At 57.6% G+C, this 25,221-nt stretch overlaps 10 protein-coding genes across 10 annotated transcripts; 5 read left to right on the forward strand and 5 right to left on the reverse strand.

Moving 5' to 3' along the window:
- Positions 1–227: 227 nt before the first annotated feature.
- Positions 228–2,034, forward strand: K437DRAFT_268111 (Scramblase-domain-containing protein; the record flags this gene model as incomplete). Its single annotated transcript, XM_013388097.1, has 3 exons — positions 228–640; positions 678–1,172; positions 1,248–2,034. The coding sequence occupies 3 exons, from the start codon at positions 228–230 to the stop codon at positions 2,032–2,034; spliced, it is 1,695 nt and encodes a 564-aa protein (XP_013243551.1).
- Positions 2,035–2,816: 782 nt separating this feature from the next.
- Positions 2,817–5,255, reverse strand: K437DRAFT_246510 (uncharacterized protein). The gene is made up of 2 exons (XM_013388098.1): positions 4,464–5,255; positions 2,817–4,394 (listed from the first exon to the last, which is right to left on the reverse strand). Exons 1-2 carry the CDS (start codon positions 5,061–5,063, stop codon positions 2,970–2,972), a joined length of 2,025 nt encoding a protein of 674 aa, XP_013243552.1. The 5' UTR covers positions 5,064–5,255; the 3' UTR covers positions 2,817–2,969.
- A 628-nt stretch (positions 5,256–5,883) lies between these two features.
- On the reverse strand, positions 5,884–8,575 carry K437DRAFT_256186 (FAD/NAD(P)-binding domain-containing protein). Its single transcript, XM_013388099.1, has 4 exons — positions 8,201–8,575; positions 8,026–8,121; positions 7,020–7,953; positions 5,884–6,943 (listed from the first exon to the last, which is right to left on the reverse strand). The coding sequence occupies exons 1-4, from the start codon at positions 8,381–8,383 to the stop codon at positions 5,946–5,948; spliced, it is 2,211 nt and encodes a 736-aa protein (XP_013243553.1). The 5' UTR covers positions 8,384–8,575; the 3' UTR covers positions 5,884–5,945.
- Positions 8,576–9,071: 496 nt separating this feature from the next.
- K437DRAFT_256187 (uncharacterized protein) lies at positions 9,072–9,517 on the forward strand. Its single transcript, XM_013388100.1, has one exon. The coding sequence runs from the start codon at positions 9,246–9,248 to the stop codon at positions 9,495–9,497; it is 252 nt and encodes an 83-aa protein (XP_013243554.1). The 5' UTR covers positions 9,072–9,245; the 3' UTR covers positions 9,498–9,517.
- An 827-nt stretch (positions 9,518–10,344) lies between these two features.
- K437DRAFT_256188 (Actin/actin-like protein) lies at positions 10,345–12,007 on the forward strand. Its single transcript, XM_013388101.1, has 5 exons — positions 10,345–10,527; positions 10,618–10,834; positions 10,907–11,089; positions 11,154–11,376; positions 11,442–12,007. The coding sequence occupies exons 1-5, from the start codon at positions 10,486–10,488 to the stop codon at positions 11,950–11,952; spliced, it is 1,176 nt and encodes a 391-aa protein (XP_013243555.1). The 5' UTR covers positions 10,345–10,485; the 3' UTR covers positions 11,953–12,007.
- On the reverse strand, positions 11,974–15,280 carry K437DRAFT_294299 (uncharacterized protein). The gene is made up of 3 exons (XM_013388102.1): positions 13,991–15,280; positions 12,951–13,930; positions 11,974–12,876 (listed from the first exon to the last, which is right to left on the reverse strand). The coding sequence occupies exons 1-3, from the start codon at positions 15,169–15,171 to the stop codon at positions 12,041–12,043; spliced, it is 2,997 nt and encodes a 998-aa protein (XP_013243556.1). The 5' UTR covers positions 15,172–15,280; the 3' UTR covers positions 11,974–12,040.
- Positions 15,281–15,752: 472 nt separating this feature from the next.
- On the forward strand, positions 15,753–16,775 carry K437DRAFT_268116 (uncharacterized protein; the record flags this gene model as incomplete). Its single annotated transcript, XM_013388103.1, has 3 exons — positions 15,753–15,804; positions 15,897–16,622; positions 16,711–16,775. The coding sequence occupies 3 exons, from the start codon at positions 15,753–15,755 to the stop codon at positions 16,773–16,775; spliced, it is 843 nt and encodes a 280-aa protein (XP_013243557.1).
- Positions 16,776–17,652: 877 nt separating this feature from the next.
- On the forward strand, positions 17,653–18,603 carry K437DRAFT_294301 (uncharacterized protein; the record flags this gene model as incomplete). Its single annotated transcript, XM_013388104.1, has 4 exons — positions 17,653–17,964; positions 18,032–18,098; positions 18,150–18,417; positions 18,501–18,603. 3 exons carry the CDS (start codon positions 17,653–17,655, stop codon positions 18,368–18,370), a joined length of 600 nt encoding a protein of 199 aa, XP_013243558.1. The 3' UTR covers positions 18,371–18,417; positions 18,501–18,603.
- Positions 18,604–19,116: 513 nt separating this feature from the next.
- On the reverse strand, positions 19,117–22,164 carry K437DRAFT_107707 (uncharacterized protein). Its single transcript, XM_013388105.1, has 2 exons — positions 21,982–22,164; positions 19,117–21,903 (listed from the first exon to the last, which is right to left on the reverse strand). Exon 2 carries the CDS (start codon positions 21,815–21,817, stop codon positions 19,364–19,366), a length of 2,454 nt encoding a protein of 817 aa, XP_013243559.1. The 5' UTR covers positions 21,818–21,903; positions 21,982–22,164; the 3' UTR covers positions 19,117–19,363.
- A 1,361-nt stretch (positions 22,165–23,525) lies between these two features.
- K437DRAFT_256195 (uncharacterized protein) lies at positions 23,526–25,197 on the reverse strand. Its single transcript, XM_013388106.1, has 4 exons — positions 24,545–25,197; positions 24,395–24,448; positions 24,272–24,277; positions 23,526–24,179 (listed from the first exon to the last, which is right to left on the reverse strand). Exons 1-4 carry the CDS (start codon positions 25,002–25,004, stop codon positions 23,746–23,748), a joined length of 954 nt encoding a protein of 317 aa, XP_013243560.1. The 5' UTR covers positions 25,005–25,197; the 3' UTR covers positions 23,526–23,745.
- Between the last annotated feature and the right edge of the window lie 24 nt (positions 25,198–25,221).

The following is a 25,221-nucleotide window of genomic DNA, read 5'->3' on the forward strand; positions in this document are numbered from 1 at the left end:
AGTATTCTCCTGGGCACGTCGCACATACTGGTTCCACCTTTGTCCGTGCATCAAAACAGCGCAGCAACTCAACGCCTTGCCAACTGCGATCAGCGTCGATCATCATGCAGCGAGCGGCTCTCCGCCGTACTCGTTTGCAGCCTGCGCTGCCGCAGGTCCCACTGCTGTGCGAGCGCTGCCTCAGCTCCCTTGCGATGCAACGGCAAATCTTGCACGCAAGACCAAGGATGCCATTCCCAAGTCCCGGCGCAGATCTAACGATAACACGGCTATCTGTTGGCGCTCAAGCTCTCATCGCAAAGCAACCTAATCGGACCTATGCATTTTCGAGATTCCCTAACGAAGGCCCACGATTCGTACGTAGGCCGGGTGGTGCTCAGAGCCATAGGAGTTCTAGAGCTGCTTGTGCTGCAGAAGTGGAGGGACCAGTACAGCCACCCGGCGCTAGTGCAGGCACTGGCAAGGACGGCGCGGTTGTCTCGCAAGAACTGTTCACACCGGTGAACATTCCACATGATCCTGAAGGCGTGCTCTCTAAGGAAAACGACCCCAATCTGGTAGATGTCCTCGGACAGAGGGCTTTGGTTGTCACGAGGGAGGTCGAAATGTTGAAGTGGGTGGCGAACGAGACCATTTTACAGTGATTCACTCAGCTGAACGCACATCATTTCTTGCAGCATCTTTCTCGGCTTTGAGCAGGCAAATCGATACGCTCTTCTCTCCCCCACCGGCCAGCCAATCGGATACCTCGCCGAAGAAGAGCCCGGCATCCTCGGCGGCAGTCTCCGGCGGCAGCTCCTGCGAACACATCGCCCCTTCACCGCGACGCTCCTGTCCACATCGGGCCAGCCGCTGTTGCTCTTCAAACGCAACTTTACGCTGGTCAACAGCACTGTCCAGGTCTTCCGCTTGGACCCGTCCTGGGACGGCTCCGGGTACGGATCGCGCGCCGGCCAGGAAGGCGAGGGCATGAAGCTCATCGGAGAGTCGCAGCAGGTGTGGCACCCTTGGCGCAGAAAGTACGACCTTTTCGTCAATCGGCCCGCCGAAGAAACTGCACAGTCAGCGTTTGAGCAGTTCGCCAGAGTGGACTCGGGCCTGCTCGCTTGGGACTTTGTCATGCAAGATCAGGATGAGAGGCTTATAGGAACGATCAACCGCAACTTTAGAGGGTGAGTTGCGCTTTCCCCTCGGGTCCTAACGATGAGGACTCTAGAGCTTACGACGCTGACAATGTGGTTCAATAGATTTGGCCGCGAACTTTTCACCGACACGGGCCAGTATGTGCTGCGCTTCGACTCGGTGGCGCAGGATGAGCTACCTATCGCACGAATCTCCCAAGCCGTCGATTCAGGACATCCTCGCAGTGATGATGGAATAGGGCAGGAGATCGTACCTTCGAACGAATCGACTCGCGTCTTGACGCTTGATGAACGTGCCGTATCGCTCGCCACGGCGGTGTCGATCGATTTCGACTATTTCTCGCGACACTCGCGCGGCGGATCCGGTGGCATGTTTCCCTTTTTCTGGTGGGGCAGCTCGACTCCTAGTGAAGTGGAAGGCGGACAACCTGCTCCCGCCCCTGGTGCTGGTAATAGTGGCCAGGATTCACGCGGCATCGTAGAGACACCCGGTGCCCCAGGTCAAGATGCAGGTGGTCTCGTTGGCGGTGGTGACATTGGCGTTGGATATGGTATGATGGGTGGCGGCAGGACAGGCGGCGAAGGGCCAAGCGGAGCTGCTGGCTCTGGTGTGCCTGCCGCTGATTCGGGTGTTTATCCTCTACCTCAAGAACCTGGATCATACGGGCAAGAACAACCGTATCATGGAGGTGGCTGGGACGCGCAACATCCGCCACAAGGCGGCATGGACGGCTGGACGCCAGGCCCTCATGAGGGCATTGGTGGGGAAGAGGTGTGGGGCGGCGAGGAGCCGTGGTCGGAGTCTCCAGGCTTTGGGGGTAGCGGCGAAAGCGATGGAGGCGGTGGGGGTCTGTTTCAAGTCCTCTGGAACGTGTTTGGAGGAGACAATTGAGGCGACGTCGAGAGCATTACTCGCTGCACTACAATCTCGAGGGACGTCAAAACAGCATAGTATCACCCCTCTATAGATTTTAAAGCCACGCAATTATGCTGTAGTGATCTATCTATCCAATGCTCATTCCCAGCAATGAGCCAGTTGCTGAATACCTTGCCACGCGTCCGGCTTCCATCTGAGACTCGAGCTTGACGTACAATCCTTCGCTCAGGGCTCCAGATGTACAGAGGCTCTTCTCCCTTGTCAAGCGTTCGAGATCACTAAGGGTAGGAAGGGTAGGTGTGATCAAGATGACAGGCACGAGATGAATGCATGTGGGCGCAACGATACACTCAAGTTGATTTCGCGGGAGGAGCACTTGCCTAAGCCGATCGTACAGATCGAAAGCGAGGAAAGGGGAGGGCCAGGCGGCCGCACGCGAGATACATCCTCAGCCACTCTCGAGTAGTAAAGCGTACTGGACGTCTTCGATGACAATGCCGTCTGCCATCGCGGCTTCGAGGTTCAGAAAGTGGGACATGCGAAGGAACTTGTATGACGCACTGATTTGAGCCAAGCTGTTATGCTCCACCACGGCCTCTAATGGGGATAATCTCCGCCAACCCTTCTTTTGGGCCTGGTGCCTCGCGCTTCTTCGCGAATTGCGAGATCACCCTTGCGGCTGCACCTGGCGAAACCGCTGGGCGGACAGCTCTTCTGTTGGCGCGAGCGATGCACATCTCTGCAAAATTGATATGCACTGCAACGAGTGGTGTTTCAGATCTGCAAGCCAAAGCACTGCAGGGTCTATGCCTTTATAGCATACTGTGAGCGACTACGAATACAGCCAAATGCGAAGACGACGAAACTGAGAGGGGGCGAGGCAAGATCGAGTGGCGGCCTAGTAATAATGAGGTTGACCATGTCGGTGGGAGGGGCGAAGGAGCGCGACTTTACGCTTGTTGCCTGGGATCAGCGCCGAGACCCTGGTGGTAGAGCAGCATCCTCAGATCCTGCAGGTTCTCCAGCTTGCCCTGGCAGACGACCGTCGCCTGCCCAGAGCCGAGGCCATAATTGAGGCTCTTGCGCACGATGGCGTTGTCCCCTTTGAATACGCGCGACGCGACGCGGTAAAGCGTCTGCAGATCCACCTGGTCTATCTTTTCACACATCTCCTCCACACTGATCTTCTTACCGTGCACCAGCACCTGTCGGCCCAAGTCCTCCACCTCGACCATCCGGCTCTCCAGTGCCATCATCAAGCTGCTTTTTAGCTGGTTTCGCGCGCGCAGAAGCTCTTGAAAGGTCACGCCGCCGTACCGATTCGGGCCAGTGCAGAGGTTGAGCTCGCGCGCGATCACGTGCCCGATGCTGCCATTGAACGATGGATTGACGCTAGCAGCGATGCCAAACAGTCCCGAGTCGTTGTAGCAGTGGTGGAAAGCACTGCAGTGATCGACGGCATGGTACTGGTTGAGGACATTGGTATAGAGCCGGCTGTACATCCCCTTGCCCGGTCCACCCGCACTGAAGGAGCCTCCGCCACCGAGGAGCACCTGCAACGTTGCCAGCGCATACACATCCTCGTCGTGGATCCCGACGCCCTCGAATGCGACATAAACGTGCGTGAACTCGGAATCCTCCTGCTCGATGTACGCTTCACCACCAGTATATCGCGCTTTGGCTTGTCCGATCTCGGCAGGGCTGAGCGCGATCGCGTCGGCATGCGTGGCAGACCTGGCGGCGGTGGTCGAGAAGTCGGCCGAACCATAGGAACTGGCAGAAGCGGAAGACCCGCTTGAACTTGGGGAAGAAAAGATGCTGCTGCTTCGTGCGGTCGAGTTAGCGGACGAAGCAGAGGAAGGCATGTTAGGCCGAGTGGTAGATGAGCTGGTAGCGTCCAGCAAAGGTCGCGGCTTCATCCCACCAAACAGCTTTTCAGCCTCCCTAACCAGCGCTTCGTGTGGCATGCCTGCTCCGGCGACAACGATGCGCTCGGGGGTGTACCAGGTGCGCATAAAGTCTTTCAGATTCTTGCTCGTCATCTTGTCTAAGTTCTCGATGGGACATAGCAACGGGTTGCCCAGCGTGTTGTCGCGGTATGCTATTGTATGGATCAACTCTGGCAGGTTCATCTCCGGTTTGCGGGTGATCTCGCTGATCTCATAGCGTGCCGCTTCCTTCTGCATTACCAGCTCCTCCTCTTCAAGCAAGGGGTTGACAATTGTGTCCGCGAGGATGGAGAGGACGGACTCGAAGTCCTTGTTGAAGAATGACGACTGGTACATGATGGTTTCTCTTGCTGAAGAGCACATCACATTTCCGCCCAGCGCCTCGATCTCGGAAATCATTTTCTCCGACGCCCGATTGGTTGTCGACTGCAGGAGAGGGGGGTAGGGTCAGCGGACCTGACATGCAACTGAAGCCAAGGGGGTGGGAATGCTCACCTTGAAAGCCATGCGATCAAGCAGATGACTGACACCGCTCTCTCCATCAACCCAAGGTCGTTCGAAGCGGCTGCCAGCATCGATGTATATGCCCGCAGCGCTAAAATGCCCCGGCGTCGCCTCTGTGGCCACGCGCACGCCATTACTGAGACTGGAGATCTCTATCAACGAAGCCGAGTGGATTGGAGCGCCACCGGCCGCTTCTGAAGACCTTGAAGCAGCTGAAGATGACAGAGCTCGATTTGAACACTTTAACGGCGATGAATGGGATGAATTGCCGTCTCTTAGGCGGGAATACGAAGAAGGACAACCGGTGTTTGCACTGGCTGCAGCTGCGGAGAGAGCACGCGCAGCCGTCTGTGGCGACAGCAATCGGTTCCGTGCGGTGCTGGGCGAGGGACCGGCCCTATTCGATGAAATGGACGGCGTAGAGGCCACAGCTCCTCTCGCTGGTGCCGTCGAGATTGACCTTCCCTGAGCCAGCGGGTGAGAAGCGCCACCGATACATGCTCGCGTGACGAGTGTTGCGCGAGCAGCGCAAGATGAGCTGTGAGTCGCAGCGCAGATCTGCCGCCGCAGCGATGCGTTAAGCGGCCGCATCTTTCCGAAAGGACGTAGCGTGGAAAGCGTCCCAGATGGAAGGAAAGCAGTCACTTGAAGCAGAACTGCCCGAGATGGAGAACAAGTGGGCAAAAGATTCACATGATAGGCACGCTCTGTGAATAGAGAGCTCTTCTCCTTGGAGGTCTTACTGTGTGAAGCTCGCGCACACGGGTTCTCCCTCGCTGCGCTGGCACCTGGCGGGCAGTTTGGACCCCGGGCAGCGGCGGCGTCTGCACTCTCGATGAGCAGAAAACTCAAGACTTTCTCGTTGTTGTTCCGCTCTCAGACATGAGAGAAGCGAGCTGAGCGGAAAGTCGGCGTCTTACCCAGGGACGGGAGTTCGCCGAGCACACCCCATTGTCAGCCCCTTGGTCCCTACACCTACACATGCACCCATACATACCTCCCCGATCGTTCCTGCCTGAATTGCAGCATCACGAGTGCACCAAAGCACAGAGAGATTAGCCTCAGCACACCCGTGGATGGGTCAACGGAAGTTCTGCGAGTCAATGCGCCGATCCTTGACGCGCAAGCGCTCGGCCACAACTTCATCCATGCGCCGTGCATGAGATGCGCCTGCGCTTCCCGGTTCGGGTTGAACGGCTGTTCGCAGGACGACATTACAGCAAGGAGATATCTCAAGCTGGGAGTTGAGGTGTTTGCAAAGAACGAATGTAGATATGAATGGATCAGCGAGCGACTCGGCATGCGCATACATCTGTAGAACGTTCATGGGATACTCGCAGCGGATCAACGCTGGTACCTTGCTGCGACTACGTTGAGAAGGGAAAACTTGGTCCACTGAGAACATTATGCTCAAGGTTGAACGTCGATGTATTGACGAGGGTGATAAAGCAATCTGGATTCATGCATGCAAATCTACAGTTTTGGCGGCAGGAAGCCCGATGCAGGAGTCAAGAATCCGGCAAAGTATTTCTCCATTGCGCCCCAGCCCTTCTCGCCCTGATCGAGAGGGAAGACAGCGCCGACGTAGCCATCCGGCCGACAGACCACAATGCCTCCGTTCGGGTCGAGCCCCCACTTCCTGTGCAACCCGCCGACCGTCTCGTCGCCGTCTTCGTTTCCCGTGCGGCTCCCGCCCGCTTCGACGTCGTCCGCATAGACCATCGCGCGCAATGGGCCTAGCTCCGCCACGTCCTCCAGCTCGAAGCCGAAACGGTTTTGCTTGACGATCAGCAGCAGGTGGAAGAACGGATTGGTCTCGTCCGAGTAGCCGCCATCGAGACCGGTGTTGAGCGCAGCGGGTAGAGCGTTGTATGCGCCTTTCAGCAGTCGGCCTGCCTTGTGATTCGCACGGTACTTGGCGAGGAACGACTGCGGGCTTTGCAAATGACGAGCAAAGGACAGCAAATGGTGTTGATTCCGCTTGAGTTCGCCGGCGCAGACGTAAATCCTGAAGCCGCCGGGGGCGTCGAACTGGATCTCATGGATGATGCGAACCGGCTGACTGTTGGACCAGCGGGTCGCCCATGCTGGCTGCAGGCGCCAGCCTGCTTCCAGCGATCCGACGCGATAGCCACGATCGAATCCAAGACGGCTGAGATCGCGGTGGTTAAGCACGCTGTCTGCGTACGCGACACCTGCGCCAGTGGTGAAGGCTGCGTTGCGTCGCTGCACCCCAATAAAATGTTCCTTCAGCTCGTCCTCCGACAGCTTGGCCAACTCGGGTTGATTCTTAGGGATCTCGTTGCTGAACAGCGCTGCGTACTCTGAATCAAAATCGATCAGCTGCTTGCCAGTTGCATGTCGTTCATCATGATAGGTGCCAAGGAGAATGTCGGGTGACGCCAGCCCCTTCTCGACGAGGTTGATGCGCCAGGCTAGTGCTTGAGAATCGATCACGGCCGTGTTCATGCCTACAAATCAAAAGCCAAAAAGGTGTAAGAACTGGTGTAATCCAATCACATTCAATTGCGGCATTTAATGGCGCACCTTGACCGGCCTTAGGGCTATGCGTGTGACATGCGTCACCGCAGATCGCGACGCGATGCGCTGGAAATTTCCACCCTTTCTCCTGACCAGCTGGCAACGAGTATCTGCTGACAAGCCTCTGTCCGATAGGATAGACTGTGAACCACTCGACAGATTTGAACTTAAATTTGTACGGGTACGCGATCTCCTGAATAGCTTGCATGACTTGCTCTTTTGTCACCTTGTTCCTCGCCTCGAGCGCACTTTCTTTGCTCTTCTCGCCGCTCAGTCGGTTCACTTGTGTGTAGCAGCGGATGATCGGGTCGCCCGCCTGGTTGTTCTCGCGCGGGAAGATGTACAGCGCGCCGTGCTTGGCAGAGTGGATGGCTGCGATCTTGCGCACGTCTGGGAAGTTTGTATCAACGACGCAGTCAAGTGCAGCCCATAGCGTGTCGACCCAGTCGCCTTTAAATTCAAAGCCATGACTCTTTTCGAGCTTGGTGCGGACAGCGCTCCGGCCGCCATCGCAGCCAATCAGGTATTTCGTGCGGATCGTCTTTGTCTCTCCCGTTGCCTTGACAGAGTAAGTCGGCGCGCCACCCTCGTTCTTGGTCTCAACGACTGGTTCCATCTTGACCAAGGTAACTTCGACAGGGCGCTCGTTGTCAACTTCGGGGCGCATGACAAAGTCTTTGAAAGCCCAAGGCCGTGTAACACGCTGCCCATGCCGCTCCATGTCGCGCAAGAATGCACCTTCGATCAGTCCTTGCTGCAGGCCGAGGGTGCAATTGTCTTGAATCTCCATGTTGGTCGGGAAGGATTGAACGCGGCGTGTACGCACAATGCCGCGCTCACCGTCCGAGCGCGGATCCCAGAAAGTTCGCTCGTATGATGGCGCTGAGCGTTCGACGAATTCAGTGCCCAGAGGCTCCATGTTGCGGAACACTTCGATTGTCTGGGCAGATGAGCACATAATAAGCAAAGTCGATCACACACCAAGCGACTGTGGCCTTTCTTGCGGACGCACCCTCGGCTGGATGCCATCGGCGCGACCAGCAGTCGTTGGCTCCGATCGCTCGTCGATGACAAGCACGTCGTGTCCGCCAAAGCGCGCCAAAGAGCTCTAGTAGCGAAGAAATGATAATACTGTCAGTGTGTAGGTATGTTTAAATAGAATCGCGTCATAAGCTGCTGAGACCCACCGCTAGCATGAGGCCAGCCGGGCCGGCACCAATGATGGTGACGTCCCACGCTACCTTGTCGATGTGCACGAGCGGGTCAGGATAGTTGTGCGTGCCATGAGCATGTTTGCCGCCGGTTTTGCTCTCCTCAATGACTGCTGCACGGCGTTCGCTGACAGTTGAACCAGTGTTCGTGGAAGGCATCTTGCCTGGCCTTGAGTGGGAGGAAGAGAAAACGGCTCGAGGGTACGTGCGTTCGTTTTACAAATGCTTCTGCGGGACAAGAGAGGTGCTGGCCGACAGGAGATAGCTTTCTCGAGTTTGAGCCCCAAAAGCTAGTTCTCTATATATGTTTGTGGCTTCGAGGCATTCAATCGCAGGGATGGTACACGTATGTACTGCACTGCAGTATGCTTGCGTGTGCATCAGGCGTTCAACCCACGAACCCCCCCCCCCCTTCAAAGCTTGGAAATTTCGCTGGCCTTGCTGACTTGACGCCAGTAGTTGGTTGGCGCGCAACGATGAGGGATGTTCACGGCTAACACGGGTACGTGGTTCTCGGCCGATAGAGTACCGTCGTTTCCGCGGTAAACGACAGCAACGAAGGGGTCATGATCGTCCCTCGCTTGCACGCCTCTGGAAGTCTGCCCATGAACATGGGTTCTGGCCCACTAGACTGGCAGTAAAAGTGACCCGCAAGGTGCGGTCGGAGTGCAGCAAGCGATACCACTCGGTCTCGTGCGAGAGTCGCGATCAACAAGAGGATGACTCACTTGCAACTCGTAATATTCACCCCTCGCAAGTTGAAGACCTCGCTTGGATGGACGATACATATTTTTGACTGCCGGCCGATGAAAGCGGTAGCAGACGTGGAGCACGAGGGTACCCGTTTGGTTGAAACGTGGCTAGGTGAAACTGCAACGATGTTCTTCGAACTAAAGAATAGCAGCAAAGCAAAAGATGCGATGTCGACGACGGCCAGACACTGTGAGGCCGGGGGACGTTGCATCCGATTCGAAGCTTGCAACAGCGTCATTTCATTTCCACACGGCCAACATGCTGATATATGAGACCTCGGGCGTTACTACAATATCTATCGTGCATTTTGCTTCTCCAATTCTATACATCTGGAAGCAGTTTCATCTGCATCTGGCGTGCCTTTCGATGGGGATCAGCACTTGCAGCCTCGGCACTACTTGCTGCAATTGCAGCCAATGAGCGTATCCAGCTTCCTTTAGACAAAGAAAGGCTTAACGCGGCAGCACCGCAGAATAGGCAGGGTCGTTCAGACGACGAAAGAGACGAGCATCACTTTTGATTGCCCAGCACAAGGCCGTTCAGTACATGTAGGATTGAATTTGGCTGGAAGCCCTTCGAAATTCCTGAATGATGAGACATCTCACTCCAAGCTGCTACGAACCAACTCGATAACTTATCGGCGTTGACTCACAAGACGTTCTCGCCGGAGATGACAACGTCGTCTGTTCTGTGTTGGCGAGCACGAAGATTTTCTCCTGGCCAGAAGGGTTCGAATATTGTACTTGATCGCTTCATCGTTGGCCAAAATCTGGCCTGCGATGCTCACCGGGACGTGTGCTTGGTTGCCTCACATATGATGGGTCTCACTCACGATCTCTCCGCGCTACCTCCCGGCTTTGTCTTCGCTTGTGCATAGGCCATCCCGTGTCAACTGCGCATGACAGTATCCGGATATATCTGAATAATTCAGCAGGAATCACAAGCACATCCACGAGCTCCTGCCGAGCATACAGAAGCAGCAGCTTGCGATCCAAGAGCACGGGTGCAATCAAGAATGTCGCTCACTTTCCGTTCCAGTCGCGATCCCTTCCTGAGGCCATTTCGCTCCGCCCTCAGCATACATGTCCCTACGACTTGGAAGCGCTCTGTCGTGGCGAATGACGATGGAGATCCTGATGTAGTGGAATGATACATATGGGTGACGAGTAAAATAAGTGCCACTGGGGGGGTGTTCAGCAATCGTGTGAGAGTCAGTTGAGGGGCGTGCTGTTGCGAATGAAAGAAAGTGCGGGCTAGTGCGCGATGCGCCGCCTCTGTTGCGTTGCGGCAGCACGATGACCACATCCGCGCGGTCATCATCATCGACAAAGCATCCACTTCGAAGCAGTCTTCGCACAACGAGTTAACGATGCTACCGACCATCGAAGCGCCATTGTGATTGCAAACACAAGCTAGCAGCCTCAGCGGTTCTCCCGATTGTCTGTCTGGCTTGCATCCATTGTCGTATTCTGCAAACGTTCCGGCTTCTTCCCAAGCGGCGCAGCAAGATGGCGGACGAGAGGCCAGTCGTCGTCGACAACGGTACCGGGGTGCGTCTTCCGCCGCCACAGCTGTAGCAGTCTCCTTCCTTGAATCCAGCAAGCTGACCGGGTCTGTATGCTTGACCATTCTTTGCGAAGTTTGTAAAAGTCGGCTATGCAGGCTCCAACTTCCCCACCCATGTCTTCCCTTCCATCGTCGGCCGACCGATTCTGCGCGTAGAGGAGCGCGACTCAATTGACGTCGAGATCAAAGATGTCATGGTCGGAGACGAGGCGGCTGCCGTTCGGAATTACCTGCAGGTGACGCAGCCGATGGAGCATGGAATCGTCAAGGACTTTGGAGACATGCGGCATGGTCAGTGAGGGCTGCCATTTCCTGCATTTGCCGCTTTGCATGCTGACACCACTGGATGTGCGACACATACAGTCTGGAACTACACTTTTGACGAGAAGCTCAAAATCGATCCTCGAGGGCGAAAGATCCTGCTCACCGAACCACCGATGAATCCGAAGAGGAACAGGGAGGAAATGTGCCAGATCATGTTTGAAGAGTATGGGTTCGAAGGCGTGTACGTTGCTATCCAGGCTGTCCTTACCTTATATGCTCAAGGTGCGTCCATCGCAGAGTGCTCTGCGATCTTTCATTCGTTGATGCTCTATTGTCTGTTTTAAAGGTCTGCAAACTGGAGTAGTCGTAGACTCTGGAGACGGCGTCACGCACGTTGTCCCCGTTTACGAAGGCTTTGCGATGCCTCACCTAACGCGAAGGTTGGACGTTGCCGGCCGCGATGTCACACGCTACCTAATCAAGCTGCTACTTCTGCGTGGCTATGCCTTCAACAGAACAGCAGACTTTGAGACCGTCAGGGAGATTAAGGAGAAGCTGTGTTACGTCAGGTGAGAGCCGTTGAGGATGGGGGGCGAATTGAAAGGAGGAAGCTCATAACGCATCTGCTATATAGTTACGACGTGGATCTCGACAAGAGGCTTGCGGATGAGACAACCACGCTGGTCGAGTCCTACACCCTCCCAGACGGGCGAGTCATCAAGATCGGCTCCGAGCGTTTCGAAGCTCCTGAATGCATGTTCCAGCCGCATCTCGTAGACGTCGAGCAGCCAGGCATGGGTGAATTGCTTTTCAATACGATACAAGCTGCCGCAGTCGACACGCGCGGCGAGCTTTACAAGCACATTGTCCTATCCGGCGGTTCGAGCATGTACCCGGGTCTGCCGAGCAGATTGGAGAAGGAGATGAAGCAGCTGTACCTCACCCGCGTCCTCAAAGGCGACGCCAGCCGGCTCAGCGGCTTCAAGATCCGCATCGAGGACCCACCCAGGAGAAAGCACATGGTCTTCCTCGGTGGAGCAGTCCTCGCTGACATTATGAAGAACAGGGCTAGTTTCTGGATTTCCAGATCAGAGTGGTACGAGCAGGGCGCTCGGTCGCTGGACAGGCTAGGGCGCCACGCATAATGATGAACAATACAATGCAATCTAGGGTATGCGTGTGATCCAATACAAAGCTTGCAGGAAGTGTGCGGGGGCGTCACGCTTTGCGGCCTCATGCCTGTAGCGCATGGAAAATGGCGGCCCAGTCGGGCTCATCGCTAAAAAGAGACTCGAGCAGCGGATCGCGGCCATCCGCAGCGAACAGCGGATCAGCTGGTATTTGCGGAGGAATACCCATCGCTTCTCCCCAGGCTAGATGCTGTTGATCCGGCAGATGCTGAGGAGGTTGAAGGGCATGCTGTGGCGGCATATGCTGCGCGACCGGCGGCTTCATGGGAAGCAGATCATCGAGGAGACGATTGCGCCATTGCTTCAGAGCGCGGCTGAATGAAAGAACAACAGCGCTGGAGGTGACGCGCAGATCGCCTTCTTGGATGCCGAACGTGTACATCTGCTTGCGGCCAGATGCAGAGAGTCCGTCGAAGCCAGCAAGCTTGGCCGCCGCTTCGTTCAGCAATGATATGAGCGTGTCCATGTCGTCTGGCTTGTGCTTCCATCCGAGTATCTTTGCTGCCACCTCCTCCATCGCCACTTTTGCTGCCGAGACGGTTGCAGCGCAGATCTGCGGGATCGGCACGGCTTCAATGGCGGAAGACTCCATCAGGTGAGGGATGAGCGCTAGCATGTGGTACAGCTGCTTGCCACGCAGGGCGCCAACGCGGCTGAGCATGGCGCTCAGCGCGGCATCGGCGCGCTTGGCTTTTGCGAGCACGGACATCGAAGAGCTATGGACAGCGCCGGTGAGGTCCACGCGAAGTGCAATGCTCGCGCACACGCCGGTCAAGGTCAGGGCGGCCTGCAGCGCTTCTAGTTGTAGCGCCACGAGCAGCGATCGGGCGCTGTACTGGAAAATGCGATCTGGGTCTTCTATATTTGCACCGTGATCTCCTGCAGCTCAGCCAAGCCAGGCCGTCAGTGTTCCCTGCTGGCCGCGGAACCGTGTCAACTCGCGTGGGACTTACTGAGTTCCGACATCGTCCTCTCACGAGCCTTATCGATCCTTTCGAGCATGTCGTCCATCACCCTGTGTACCTCGCGACTCAACTCTTGCAACGGTTGTGTGGGATTGTTGAACTGAATCTGAAGCTGGCGAACGTCTTGAATCGCCTTGTTCTGCAGGCCGATAATCTCAAGCCGCCCCGCTAAAGCGATCCTCCCGGCTATCCGCAGATTCTGCTTGAACGACACTATAGGCATTGTGGAGTCAGTAGCCTCATAAGCCTTGGCCCTGGCCTTGGCCTGCGCCCCTCTTGTCACCCTCACTGGGCTAGCTTCAGCTTGCGAAGATGGCCGGCTATTAAAAAATTGCTCCAGCGCCCCAGAATCCTCTTCCATGTCCTCGCTGCTGATTCCAAGGAATTTGGAGCTTTCCATGCCCAGGAACGCGTTTTCACTACCCAGCGAAAGGGTCCAATACACCAAGCTGACGCTCGCGGTGCTGCGTGCCTTATACCTGAGTCGTGTGGCTGTCATTTTGGCGGCGCTGATCAGCTCCTCGCCCAGCGTGGGAACATTCTCGTATGCGTGATCGGGCGTCGTGCCGCTGACGCGCTCCAGCGCCAAGGGATGGTAGCACGCCAGCAGCTCGAGCGCGTGCACGGCATAGTCGTCGCGGCCTGCGTTGAAACTGAGCAAGACGTCCTCGGCGTTGGTGCGGATGATAACGCGCAGGTGATTTTGAAGCGTCAACATACGGTGCTCGAAGGAGGGCGTCTCGGTCTCCTTCGCGGCGGCCTTTGTGCGTACTGTTGGAGCGCGGTGCGACGGGACACCTTGCGCTTGGGAGAGAAGCATGTTACGCGACGAGAGGGAAGAGCGCATGGCGAGATAGTAGAGTGTCGCCAGCAGCAGTCGAGCAGAGGGTGTCGGGTTTTCCGCTACTTTGGAGCGGACGTGCGTGACTGAAAACAGATGCGGGACAAAGAGCAGGTACGGTTGCAGCCTGCAGCTCCTCCGTCAGCGTCGGCTTCGCAATTCTCCTGAGAACATCACTTCGACCCACGCGCTCTTAAAATTGGCATGCAGCTCGTCATCGACCAATGCCAACAAGTCCAGCTGCACTTGACCCGAGCCGATTCCTCCTACGCTTTTCCGTCCCTGTAAATTACTAGCAAAGCCAGGTTGTTGGTAGCAGAATTGGGAGAATAGAGAATACGGATTTCCGAGGAGCGAAGCGGCGCGCGCCAGTATCGTCGGCTCACGAGGCAGCGCCGCTGTGCCATTGACGCTGACCCCTGGTGCCGGATCAGAATCAGGAGCGCCAGGAGCAGGTGGCGGAGGTGGCGGAGGGGCATGGCCCAGGCTGTTGGCTGCGAATGCTCCGCCATCATCATCAAACGGCCGAAAGACCTGCAGGGTACCTGCAGGGTACAGGGCTCTTGCCTCTTCGTTGGCGTCTTGGTCGGCCACTGCAGCGGAGGTTCTGATCGAGACTTCATTTGCCGCTTCGAGGCTGCGAGCAGGTGTTCTCCTCGCGAGCGCGCCATCGACTGCTGTAGATGGCACAGCATGGGACCGCATAGGCGGCGGCCATTGTGGTTGCGGTGCGGTGGAGCCGCCGACGCCAACGGCACAGGCAGCATTGCAAGATCCGCCGGCTGAACCGCGGTCCCTACTGTTACCCCTTGCTACCGGGTCCTCTGGGCCATGAGCCCTCTTAAGCACGTCGAGGTAGTGCGCTCGTCCGGTTCCAGTGGCCGACACGTCTATCCCGTCCTTTGCGAGTGCTTCGAGGTCCTTGCGTCGGGATTCGGCCCAGACGACGCAGACCAGGTTGAGCTTGACGCATCTCCCGCAGCGCTCGTCCCCGATGAGCGGCTCGGGGGAGGGTACGATGCCTTCTTGCAGTACGCATCGCGACTTCTTCTTGCGGCATGCTTCGCATGATACGCGTGCGTACGTGTCCCGCACCGAGTTTTTCTTGCCCCCACGCGGCAGCCAGTTGAGCATTGCGAGCGAGCGAAGGCGCTTTGCTTGTGATGCTGCCGAATCGTCAGCTTCATTCGCGTTCGCGTCCGCATGCCGCTTGACTCCTGCGTAGAGAGCGTCAACGCTGCTGCCGCTTTGGCCCGGGCGCGCAAGCGCGTCGTAGCCTAGGTTGGCGTCGGCGTCATGCGACACTTCAAAGGCTTGCAGCCCGTCCTCGTCCTCGGCCGCGTGACCCCACCGCAATGGCTCGGCCATGGATGTCCGACGCTGAGCAGACTCGCGCCCGCCCACGCGTTGCTGCGGTCAGGCTGCTGGTTAGGGATCGAGCGAGAATGTGCGACTCGACGCGACGCGACGTTTCGAGCACCACTCTGACTTGAAAGCACGTCGACGAGCCAGCCAATCCAAGTATGGATGGATGGTGCGTGCGCATGGACTGGCTTGTTGCTTGTTGGCCACGCGTGATCCCCTAGGGTTGCTTATGTAACCCACATGTTGGTTTTGGGCACAAGCAGCGTAAGTCTCCTTTGAACTGTTCCGCCAGAGTGCGGAACAGAGAGACGAGACGGCGGAGCTCGTCCCTGAGGCTGCTTGTGTATAGTACTCCTCGCCAATTCAGCCTCGCTACGTTGCATCGCTGCACCGCCATTGACGAACATGTTGGCTCGCCCGCGTTTGTCCCAGGGCCGACCGAGGAAGTGATATAAGAAGATGGCACCCTGCGCCGGATCGTGTCTATGCTGCATCCTCTCGTCTCTCCTGATCAATAGCGTTTGCTCACCGTGCTCCTACCCTGCTTGTAGAGTGAAATTGCACAGAACCGCCCAGCCGCAAGCATGACTTCCGAATTGGCTCCGACCACACTGCCGCCCGTGGGCAGCCCATGGCGTGAGTAGCTTGTTGCTCCGGCCAATTTGCACCATGCTTTTGCTCGCGATTTTGACGGTGCGGCAGATCCTCTTCGATATCCTACCCGGCAGGATACCTCCCCAACTTGGGCGCGAACTGTGCATTCGCAGTGATCTACGCCGTGTGGTGCACCGCGGCGGTCGCCTACATCCTGCGTACGCGAAAGCCGCGCTGGGGCTGGTGCATGCCCGCCGGGCTCTTCTTCTCTTCCCTCGGGTTTGTCCTGCGCTGCGCCGCGCGCGGATCCGACGCGAGCCTGGAGAGCATACCATTGTACGCGGTGCAGAGCCTGTTCGTTATCCTCTCGCCCTGCGCGTTCCTCGCATTCAACTACATCGCGTTCGGCCGCACCATCGTCGCGCTCGACCCAGCTCTTGCGGGATGCAAAGATGCTGCACCTAGACGCCGCGCTCGGTCCGCGTACAGCCCCTTGCCACCGCAACTGTTCGGACGCGTATTTGTCTGGTCGGACGTTGTCACGTTCCTTGTGCAGGCGACCGGCGGCGGTTTGCAGGCTACCGGCGGCACCACCGCTACGCTCGGCTCCAAGATCTTCTTGTTCGGCGTCACGCTGCAAGCGGTCAGCTACTTGGTCTTCGTCGCGCTCGTCGTCACGACGCACGTCAGGCTCCTGAAGGAGAGCTCGGCGCATTCGCTCGACTACATGCTCAGCTCGCACCCGGCCATGCGCATGCTCGCTTGCCTCTACTTTTCGAGCGTGTTCTTCGTCGTTCGCTCCATCTACCGTATCGTCGAGATGGCAGAAGGCTACGAGGGTATGCTGATGAGCAACGAAGGTGAGTGACCTTGCCTCTATGTCCCCTTCCTCATGCGTTCGTTACCGAGCTATGCAACATGTTCGTTCCTACGCACGCTCTCCCCTAGGCTTTGTGATCGCTCTGGACACTGTGCCTTTGATCGTTGCCACAGGTATCTGGCTGGTGTACTGACCAGCGAAGCCAATAGGGAAGATCGCCGAGGAGTCGCAGCCCTCGTCAACAAACTGAACTCCGACGAAAGTCTCGGGCTACGAGCATGAGCTTTCGAATGTGAGCAAGGGCGGATCCGAGCACGTTGCGTTAGGAGGATGAGCTGATGATGACAGTTCACATACCCGTCGATGTGCAACCATCACGCTTAGCAGAGCGGAAAGGCATGACCCGCCTCGCCCATGGCCGAGCGTGAATGGACGACGAACAGCGAGCCGAAAGACTTGGCGAGTCAATAGAAGATATATGCATACATACAGACAGTGGTCCGCTCCGGAATCTCCATCATCACCTGCACGGACAGTTCCTGCCTCCCGCCTTCCTTCGAGAGTCTCGATAGGCAGACGCTTTTGTATCGCATACCGACAGGACAATCTAATGTTCCCGACGATGCAGTGAAGTGTGGATGGTACAACTCCCGCGGGCCCGGCGCGTATGTACTAGCAAGGGCACCAGCGCATAGCAGGCGAGGGCGGCGGTGCAGAGTGAGCGATCCAATGGGCCTGATCGGCGCCGACTCGAACCTCGACCTCCTCGCCGACAAAGAGTCCTTCATGCGCACCTTTCATATTAGTATTGTTCGTACTATTTATATTTCCTAGAAAACCCGAGAACAATAATTACTAAATACCCACAACTGATTTGTTATTGTTCTAATACTGGGATTATAGCTCTCCTGTGATTCTTTTTGGTGTGTCAGCTCCGATACAACATTAATCAAATACTCGTTTCTTAGACTTTTATGAAGCACTAGGTTGTTGTAGTCTTCCTGTTGTTAACTTTCTACTACTTTGAGTAGTATTATTACTCTCATAAATCAGCAAAATAACAATGATATATGGCCCTGCCCACGGGAAGCTTCGCTCTTTCAACCGTGGAGGGTCAGCAAATGGGGCCGCAGGCCTTCGGCGGTAACGTGCTGTACGTCCCGATGATCACCGCGAGCATCTTCCCCGTGCGGCAGAAGGACGACATGGCGTACGTGCTCGAGGACCTGCACTACGCGCAGCGCACGCTCTGCTTCGACAGGCAGCGCAGCTATGCCACCAGCCACAGCGGCGGCGCGCGCATGGGCTCCATATTGGCGTGCGACCCCCAAGGCGAGCAACTGCTTCACGGCTATCGCGCCCGTCAGCGGCCTGCGGGGCGGGTTAGCACGCGTGCTGCGCGCCGCCGTCCACGGCGGTGACGGCGGCAGCTGTGAAGATCTCTAGCAGGCAGGGCGCAACCTCATGCACCCCGTCATGCACGGCTACAAGGGCTGCCGCCCCAGCCGGCCGATCGGTATGTCACGATCCACGTCGACGCGGACAACACCAACCTGTGCGAAGGCAGCACTAACCTACAGTGCGGGTACTGGGTCGACGTTGCGCTCGCTGCTCGTCTGCCCCTTCCAGCACATCTTCCAGACGCCGATCCATAGTTCCAGCCCGCCGGTCGTGCGCCGTAGCAGGAACTGGTGCGGACAGGCAAGTGTCGTCGAGTTCTTCATCGCCCAGCACGACCACATGCAGCCGAGCGACGCAAACGGCTGGAACGCCTCGCGGGGATTGTGAAACAAGGCGAGTAGTCTCTGCGCCCTGTCAACGCTCGTGTTCGAACAGTAAGTTGGCCGCACAATGACCCCCTGTCTTGCACAGCTCACCCACTTCACGCTGATACGGCTCGCCGCCGTGACCCTGCTAGAAGCAATACGGTGCACTATACTGCACCGATCGACCCCCTCTTACAGTGTTTTATGTTGTAGATTCTTTAAAAGTAAGCGTGGGTGCCTGCTGGTGTAATGGATACAGTACACAGGTGTCGGACAAAAGAGTGCAGTTGACGATGAATCGAATGGATCCCTCAACGTAAGTGTGAACGTGCGAGTGTGGATGTGAAGTGGTAGAAAGCTGGGAACGACAAATGATGGAACAGGCCAAGAGCGGTAATGACGCGAAGAGCGATGGCAGCAGCGCGAGGATAAGGTAGTAGATATGCCAGAGCGGATGACAGTAAAATGTGCAACGAACGTCGAGAGTCGAACTGAGAAGCTTAAAAGAGCTGTCCTTTCCATGCGCTGTATGCGCCTTGAGCCTGCCGACAGAGAGCCAGCTTGAGCGTTACGAGCCAAGCCCAGCCACGCCAGCTGGCAATGTACAAGCCGCTGCGAGTGACTGTCCCGAGGCTCGGATGCTGCACAACTGCCGACGTCACATCAAACTGTTACCGTGCGGAGTAGGGCTGGTATTGTTGCTCTGCTCTGCTATGTTGGAAGCGATGCATTGAGTGATGATACAGCACACAGGGAAAGGAGATTCGAAACGAAGTTGTTGAAGCGCGAGATCCTTGATGCCGAGGCCGAACCTTTGGTGAGAACTTTGAGGTGAAGACGAGCGAACATGAACTTGTTCGGAAGCGTCCGCAGAAAACCGACAAAGATCAGAAGCGTAAATGGGGGAAGACCGCAATCGGGACCGCATGTAAACACGCCTATCCAGCCGAGAGGGCATGGGTGACGGCAGACGAAGACGAAGGAAGAGCAAGAGCCAGATGGCCAAAAAGTTGGCTCATCGAAGCAGGCGCGGCGCGCTGGTCGGTTGCCCAGCTAATGCGGGCCTGCCGAGCCCTCCATGCGACTTGGAGACGCGTCGGACCATGCGTCCGTCATGCGCCACCCTGCCTATTACTGAGGCAGTGGCAGGATTATGCACGTACAGCAAAGTGTTGGGCATATCACCTTCATCCTCGTCAGCATCCTCGCCGGCCAAGCCGCGTACTCCGAGTGCATGCGCACGGCGGTGTCCGTTGCCTCCGTGGTGTTTCCGCCGCGTCGAGGTCGTCGCAACCGGTGTGCTGCCCTCCGCGTTGGAGGTGTCTGCGACCTGCGCCTCGGACCCGCTGCCGCTGCCAGCGGCGTTCGTAGCGCCGGCACTGACGCCGGTGTTTGTGTTGCCGTCGATCTGCTGGTACACCTTGGGGTTGCTGCTCGTGCTGGGCATCTCGTTTCGGTTGTGCCAGATGACGACGCTGATGATGGCGGCTATGATCGCAAGGCCGGCGAGCGAGATGCCGATCTTCATGCGCTTGCGGCCGCGAGCCATCTTGCGCTGGAACGCTTCGCTGGACTGCGTGAGGGGGTCGCTCTTGTCCTGCGTATGCCGCTGCATCGCCGAGAAGCGCCGCCAGAACTTGGCGCCGGACCCGTTCACGTCCCACTCCTCGCCGTCGCCAGCGACGCCGAGGTAGTACTCCTGCTTCCGCTGCATTGCCTCGCGCTTCTCGTCTGCCAACGACGGCGAGTCGCCGATCCCGTCTGCCAGGCGCGGCGGAGCGGACTGGCCGATGAGCCATGCCATGCTCTTGCGGAACGCAGATCGGCGCCGATCAGGTGGTGGGGCTGCCGCCCGTAAACCGACGCCTACGCCTGCGCCCATGCCAGGCTGCTGAGGTTGTTGCGATAGGGGTGGGTACCTTCCCTGCTGCATCTGCTGTTCCTGTTGCTGGTTCTGGTATCCGCTGCCACCGACACCAGCGCCGAACGCGGTAACAGCAGCCAGGCTGCGGCGGAAGATCGACCGCCGTTTCTGACTTGGCTGGCGGCCAAGGTGCGTAGGCTGTGGCAAGCTCGGCGGCGCGCCATGTCCGCCAGAAGAAGCAGGAAGCAGTGCACCAGATCCCGAATTGTATGGGTTCCCGCTGTCTGAGAAGCCGGCACGGCCAACGGAAGTGGGCGCAGGCATTGCGGAAGCGGGTAAAGGGTTGCGCAACGGTCCAGGTGGAGTTGTACGTTGACCACCGCCGCTCTGCTGTTGTTGTTGTTGTGATTGACCCGTCGTGATTGAATAAGGGGGGGCATTGCCATTCGGATACGCCGAAGATCCATCGCCGCCAGCACGTTCCGACGGCGCGATGAACGGATTCTGCATTGGCGCGCCTATGCTCCCGCTCCCGCTGCCTTTGCCGCCGTTGTTCAACACCGAGCCATTGTCAAAAGTTGGAAGGAGCTCCCGTGACTGTCCTTGCTGCTGCTGCTGCTGTGAAGTATCTGCAGCTGCGGCGGCGGCGGCAGTGAAGGGATTTGGGCTCCGCAACCCCAGGTTGTCGACTAGTGCCGAGCGCCGCGGGCTGACTGGGCGCTTCGGCTTTTGCTGCTGCTGCGGATGTTGTGACGCCTCGAAATCGCCCCGGCCGCTGGCGCGGCCAGGTGCGTCCGCGGGGAAGGACCGCGATGACGGCGACGGTAGGTCGTGCAGCTGCCATCCGCCGCCGCGCCCACCGAGCGAGTGGCTCGCAGCGGCCGCCTGTGTCAGTCCTGCGCTTGCACCCGCTTCGACGGCCTGCCGGAATGGCGAAGGCAAGGGCGGGACGGCGGGCACAGAGTTGCTCGGCTGGAACGCCGTATTCTGCGCATCTGCGTTGCTTGCGCTTCCCTTGCCGCCTTGCTGCGCGGCCGCCGCTCTGGCCTGCTGCGCTTGGACCTGCGCGAGCACCTCGCTGGCAGAGGGTCTGCGCAGCACGGTAGGGTTCACTTGCACTTGTGCGCTGCCACTGCCGCCAGTCGCCGAGTTGGGCCCTAGAGATCCGCTTTTGAGGTTGAGCATCTTCAGGCTGGGTGGATTCTGGCTGGCCAGGTCGTGTGGCCGGGCGCCGACGGCGGCAGCGGCTGCGCTCCAGCTCTCGCGTCCCTTTCCTTGCCCTGTACCCTGGCCACCAGGCCGCCCAGCGCCGCCACCAAAGTTGGGAGACAGCGGTGATGATGACATTGACACCTGCTGTTGTTGTTGCTGCGGTTGCCGCTGGTATGAAGACGACAGCGGCGAGTTGGAATTGGCGCGGGTCGCGCGTGCGCGACTGGGAGCAAAATCGTCATCGTCTGAGTCGCTATCGCTATCGCCCTCGGCGCTAGGGGATATGAGTGCGTTGGCCATGCCGAGACCGAGCGAGAATGCACCTGAGCCGCGATCTCGTGTCTGATCGCAATCGGCCGCCCGGCCGGATGTGGCCCCCTTCTCCAAAGGCATTTTCGTGTGGGAGTGTAAGAATCAGGAGGCGGGGTTGGTAGGTGCCAAGGCTTGGGTAGCTTAGTGGTGGCCCATCGAGGCGAGCTCTACAGCCACGTCGCAACGGAGATGAGAATCAGCGACGCGGTGGTGGGAGACGAAAATCTTCCCTTCATCGCACTCACGATGGACAGCTGATTACGACGAAGCTATGATGTTCCCTGCACAGCCGTACGACTTTGAAAAAGTAGCTTTTGCCACGCTGCCCTTGTTTGCAAGTCGAAACGTATATTCTCTAGAATGAGGGTCCGCGCTGGTGCAAGAAGGTAGGGTGTGATAGGCGAGCCGCAGATCGGTCGGAGTCCAGGCTTGCGAAAAGGGAGTCGATGTGAGAGGAAGGGATCAAAGCCCGGAAGGACGTGACAAGGAATGCGAAAGAGCGTGAGGTGCTGACGAGCAGTGTACAAGAGAGTGAATGCGTGAGGGTCGTCGTCGTCGGGTTAAGGGGGTGGGAGCAAGCAAGAGCCAAGGCGGCTCGTTGTTGCTATCTGGACCGTCTCTCTGTGGAGGACGTTCGACGCTGTGACGAGTGCGGCGTGGGGGGAGGGTTCTGGTCAGACGGGTCTGGCGTCTGGGGTTAGCGAGGATGAGAGGATATGCGGATACGACTGCGACTGCGACCATGCGAGCTACGACGAACATGGGGGATGGTGCGGGTGAGGGGTTGTGATGCGATGCGATGCGATGCGAGAGATAGCATGCCTGGTGGGTGGGGCGGGGCGTGTATGTATGGATGGTACATACAGGCAGGCGTCGCGCACTCTCTGGAGAGTGCGCCAGTGGCGCAATGCAGCGCAGACGACGACGCTGCCACCACGCCGCGGAACAGAGAAGATGAGACGCACGTGCCAAGGCCATCGACTCGGCCACGACATCAGCGTTCTGTCGGGTAGCCGCTACGTTGAACATTTGCTTTGCGTGATTTACTGCTTAGCCGATCGTTCGCCAGCACACGGGAAAGCGTTTGCCCACCGGAAACCTTGCAAGAAAAAAGCGTCGCCGCTTGGCACTCGCTTTTCCAGGTACCTATTGGGTGCGCCGCTAGAGAGAATTGAGTTGGATGCGGCCTTCTCTGATTTCTCCTCTCTTTGCTGCTTGGGTCATTTTCTCTCATTGTGATGCCGCTTTGTTTGTTACCTTCTCAGCAATAGCAGACTCGCGACATGCGAGAGATAAACTTTGTACAATATTACTTCATGCATTCATGAGCAACGAGCGACGAGATCCATCGTGACCATGCCAGCCAGAAGCGAGCGGTTTGCGCTGGGACCACTGGAAGAGTCCGCCTGATGTCGTTGCGGAAGTCACCCAACGTCTTTCGTCCTGTCCTCGACCCTGCCAGCCGTTTCATCAAGCCATCGATGGGCGCTTTGATTCCAAGCCTCGTCACGGTGCTCCGGCTCCTACATCGCTCAGAGACGCGACCACATGGCCGGCCATAGGTGTCCCGCAGCACCGTCCTTCTCCAAGCGTCCATCCTACCCGCACATTGCTATTCTGAACTTTTGGCCGCCGGTATCCACTGCTAGGGCCTCTGTCGCACGCGCCCTCCTGCTCCTCCCCGTTCCTCGTCAAGGAGAGAGCATGAGGGTGGGAGGAGCGCAGAAGAGCTCCGCTGTGCAGGTAGAGGCAGCTTGGAGAACGAGATGCCCCATAACTGTACCATCCGCAGGGCGCATGTCCAAAGTTCTCTTACTTTTTACATAGTTGCTCCATACTTGGAAGAGTGAACTGCAATGAAGCGAACAAGGTCGGGCCTTGGAGCCACACATACACAGGATCGCGTTCGAGAGCGGTTGGTAGCGTCTTGGTTCTCGAGACGTGGAAGCTGGGAGGTGCTCGACGGGCAATTTGTTTGAGTACAACAAGAATTGAGCCAGCGAATGCGCTCATACAGTCACGCCGAGCTGCCTGGCCAGCATCTCCACCTGCTCCATCGCGCCATCCTTCGCAAGGCCCAGGTCCGCCATAATGTCTGCTTCTGCGTCTCCCAAAGCGCCATCGCCGGATCCAGCGGTGCGCCCACGCTTGTATGCCGTGCTGAGCGCCTGCATGACGACCTCGAGGAGGTGCTGGTTCTCCAGTGCAGCCGCGACGCGCTCCTTGTCGTTCAGCTGCTTGTTGACGCTCCGCTCGCTCTGGTGCGAGCCAGGCCGGACACGAATATCAAGCTTGTAGTGAGTCGGCAGGCTGCGCATCAGACGCACGCGCAACGACAGGCCGATCAGCGTCGACATCGAGCAGTGCGGGATGGTTGGGGTGAATTCGAGCAGGATGTGCGGGAAGCCGTTGGCCTTGGTGATTGTGATGTGGTTCGGATTCACTGGGGGATTAACAGATGGGTAAAAAGTGCTGCATGTATCAGCTTGACATCGGGAAAAGCGAAACACACCCGTCAGACTGGTCTGCACTCACCGACAGCTGAAGGTACAAACGCAGGGAAAGCAACCGCAGAAGCGTGTGAGAATGGATTGGTCAGCCTTGGCAACGTGAAATGCGTCAAGCATCCTTGACATGTGCGTCAACGCCTCTGCTCACCGAGCTGCTCCAGCGTTAAAGGATGTTCTGGATCCGATACCGAGCGGACGAGGTCTATGTTGAACATTCGCAAGTGCGACGAAGATGCACAGGCAAGGGTCAGTAAAAACAGCTCTGAATCACCTTGTGCTAGAGGAAAAAGAGACGCACCAAAGACTTCCTGCTGATCGATCTCCTCGATAGCCCGCTCATCTGATGGAAGGGATGAAATCTTCGGGGTCGTAGCAGCTGTACTTGCGCCCTCCCACTGTGGCGGTGACTCTGATCCTAACCCAGAGCCTAACCTTGACCCTGGACCTGACCCTGATGATGCTGCTGCAGGATCAACACCTCCATACGAATGAGGGGCACTGCCATTGTCTTGCTCTCTCGACGGTCCTTCTACCGCCTCGCCAGCCGCAGCGCCACCAGCGAGCAATCTGTGCCACTCTTCCTCCTCCCTGAAACCCGTCCCTGTCCCTGCACCCGAGGCAGCGATCATGCCGTCATCGCGCCACCACTCGGTATCGTCGCCGAGTGCACCGGCAGCATTGGGGCGGAGGTTGTTAGTCTTGAGTGGAGAGTGGATAATCGGGTTAGCATTGTCTTTCGACGAGCTGCTTGGGTCCATGGTGGATGATGACGACTCTTGGGCTTAGGGAGCGGTGCCTGAACGAGAGTGTATGCGATGCGTGCCTGTCAAGAAATGGTCAACCTTTTACAGTGTAAATTGGGTGAGAGTCGGTCCCTGACAGTCATCGGGATCGCATGTTGCTGCTCCCTCTTAGCGACGGAGCGGAGGCAATGAAGCGACTATATAAATGTGGTCTGCGTTCAGCAACGCAGGT

This window comes from Tilletiaria anomala (genome assembly GCF_000711695.1).
Source record: "Tilletiaria anomala UBC 951 chromosome Unknown K437scaffold_35, whole genome shotgun sequence".
Lineage (NCBI taxonomy): Eukaryota > Fungi > Basidiomycota > Exobasidiomycetes > Georgefischeriales > Tilletiariaceae > Tilletiaria > Tilletiaria anomala.

Bases quoted from the DNA above. Each gene is read 5' to 3' on its own strand.
- K437DRAFT_256186 (XM_013388099.1), bottom strand. From the start codon at position 8,383: ATGCCTTCCACGAACACTGGTTCAACTGTCAGCGAACGCCGTGCAGCA. The intron at 8,122-8,200 runs GTGGGTCTCAGC...CTTCGCTACTAG, and splicing joins CGGCTGGCCTCATGCTAGCG to AGCTCTTTGGCGCGCTTTGG. The intron at 6,944-7,019 runs GTGCGCCATTAA...TTTGATTTGTAG, and splicing joins TAGCCCTAAGGCCGGTCAAG to GCATGAACACGGCCGTGATC.
- K437DRAFT_256187 (XM_013388100.1), top strand. From the start codon at position 9,246: ATGAGACCTCGGGCGTTACTACAATATCTATCGTGCATTTTGCTTCTC.
- K437DRAFT_294299 (XM_013388102.1), bottom strand. From the start codon at position 15,171: ATGGCCGAGCCATTGCGGTGGGGTCACGCGGCCGAGGACGAGGACGGG. The intron at 13,931-13,990 runs GTGGGTCGAAGT...GAGGAGCTGCAG, and splicing joins CATGCCAATTTTAAGAGCGC to GCTGCAACCGTACCTGCTCT. The intron at 12,877-12,950 runs GTAAGTCCCACG...GCTGAGCTGCAG, and splicing joins GAGGACGATGTCGGAACTCA to GAGATCACGGTGCAAATATA.
- K437DRAFT_246510 (XM_013388098.1), bottom strand. From the start codon at position 5,063: ATGCGGCCGCTTAACGCATCGCTGCGGCGGCAGATCTGCGCTGCGACT. The intron at 4,395-4,463 runs GTGAGCATTCCC...CCTCTCCTGCAG, and splicing joins TTGATCGCATGGCTTTCAAG to TCGACAACCAATCGGGCGTC.
- K437DRAFT_107707 (XM_013388105.1), bottom strand. From the start codon at position 21,817: ATGCCTTTGGAGAAGGGGGCCACATCCGGCCGGGCGGCCGATTGCGAT.
- K437DRAFT_256188 (XM_013388101.1), top strand. From the start codon at position 10,486: ATGGCGGACGAGAGGCCAGTCGTCGTCGACAACGGTACCGGG. The intron at 10,528-10,617 runs GTGCGTCTTCCG...TTCTTTGCGAAG, and splicing joins TCGTCGACAACGGTACCGGG to TTTGTAAAAGTCGGCTATGC. The intron at 11,090-11,153 runs GTGCGTCCATCG...TCTGTTTTAAAG, and splicing joins CCTTACCTTATATGCTCAAG to GTCTGCAAACTGGAGTAGTC.
- K437DRAFT_256195 (XM_013388106.1), bottom strand. From the start codon at position 25,004: ATGGACCCAAGCAGCTCGTCGAAAGACAATGCTAACCCGATTATCCAC. The intron at 24,449-24,544 runs GTGCGTCTCTTT...TGTTCAACATAG, and splicing joins CGATCAGCAGGAAGTCTTTG to ACCTCGTCCGCTCGGTATCG.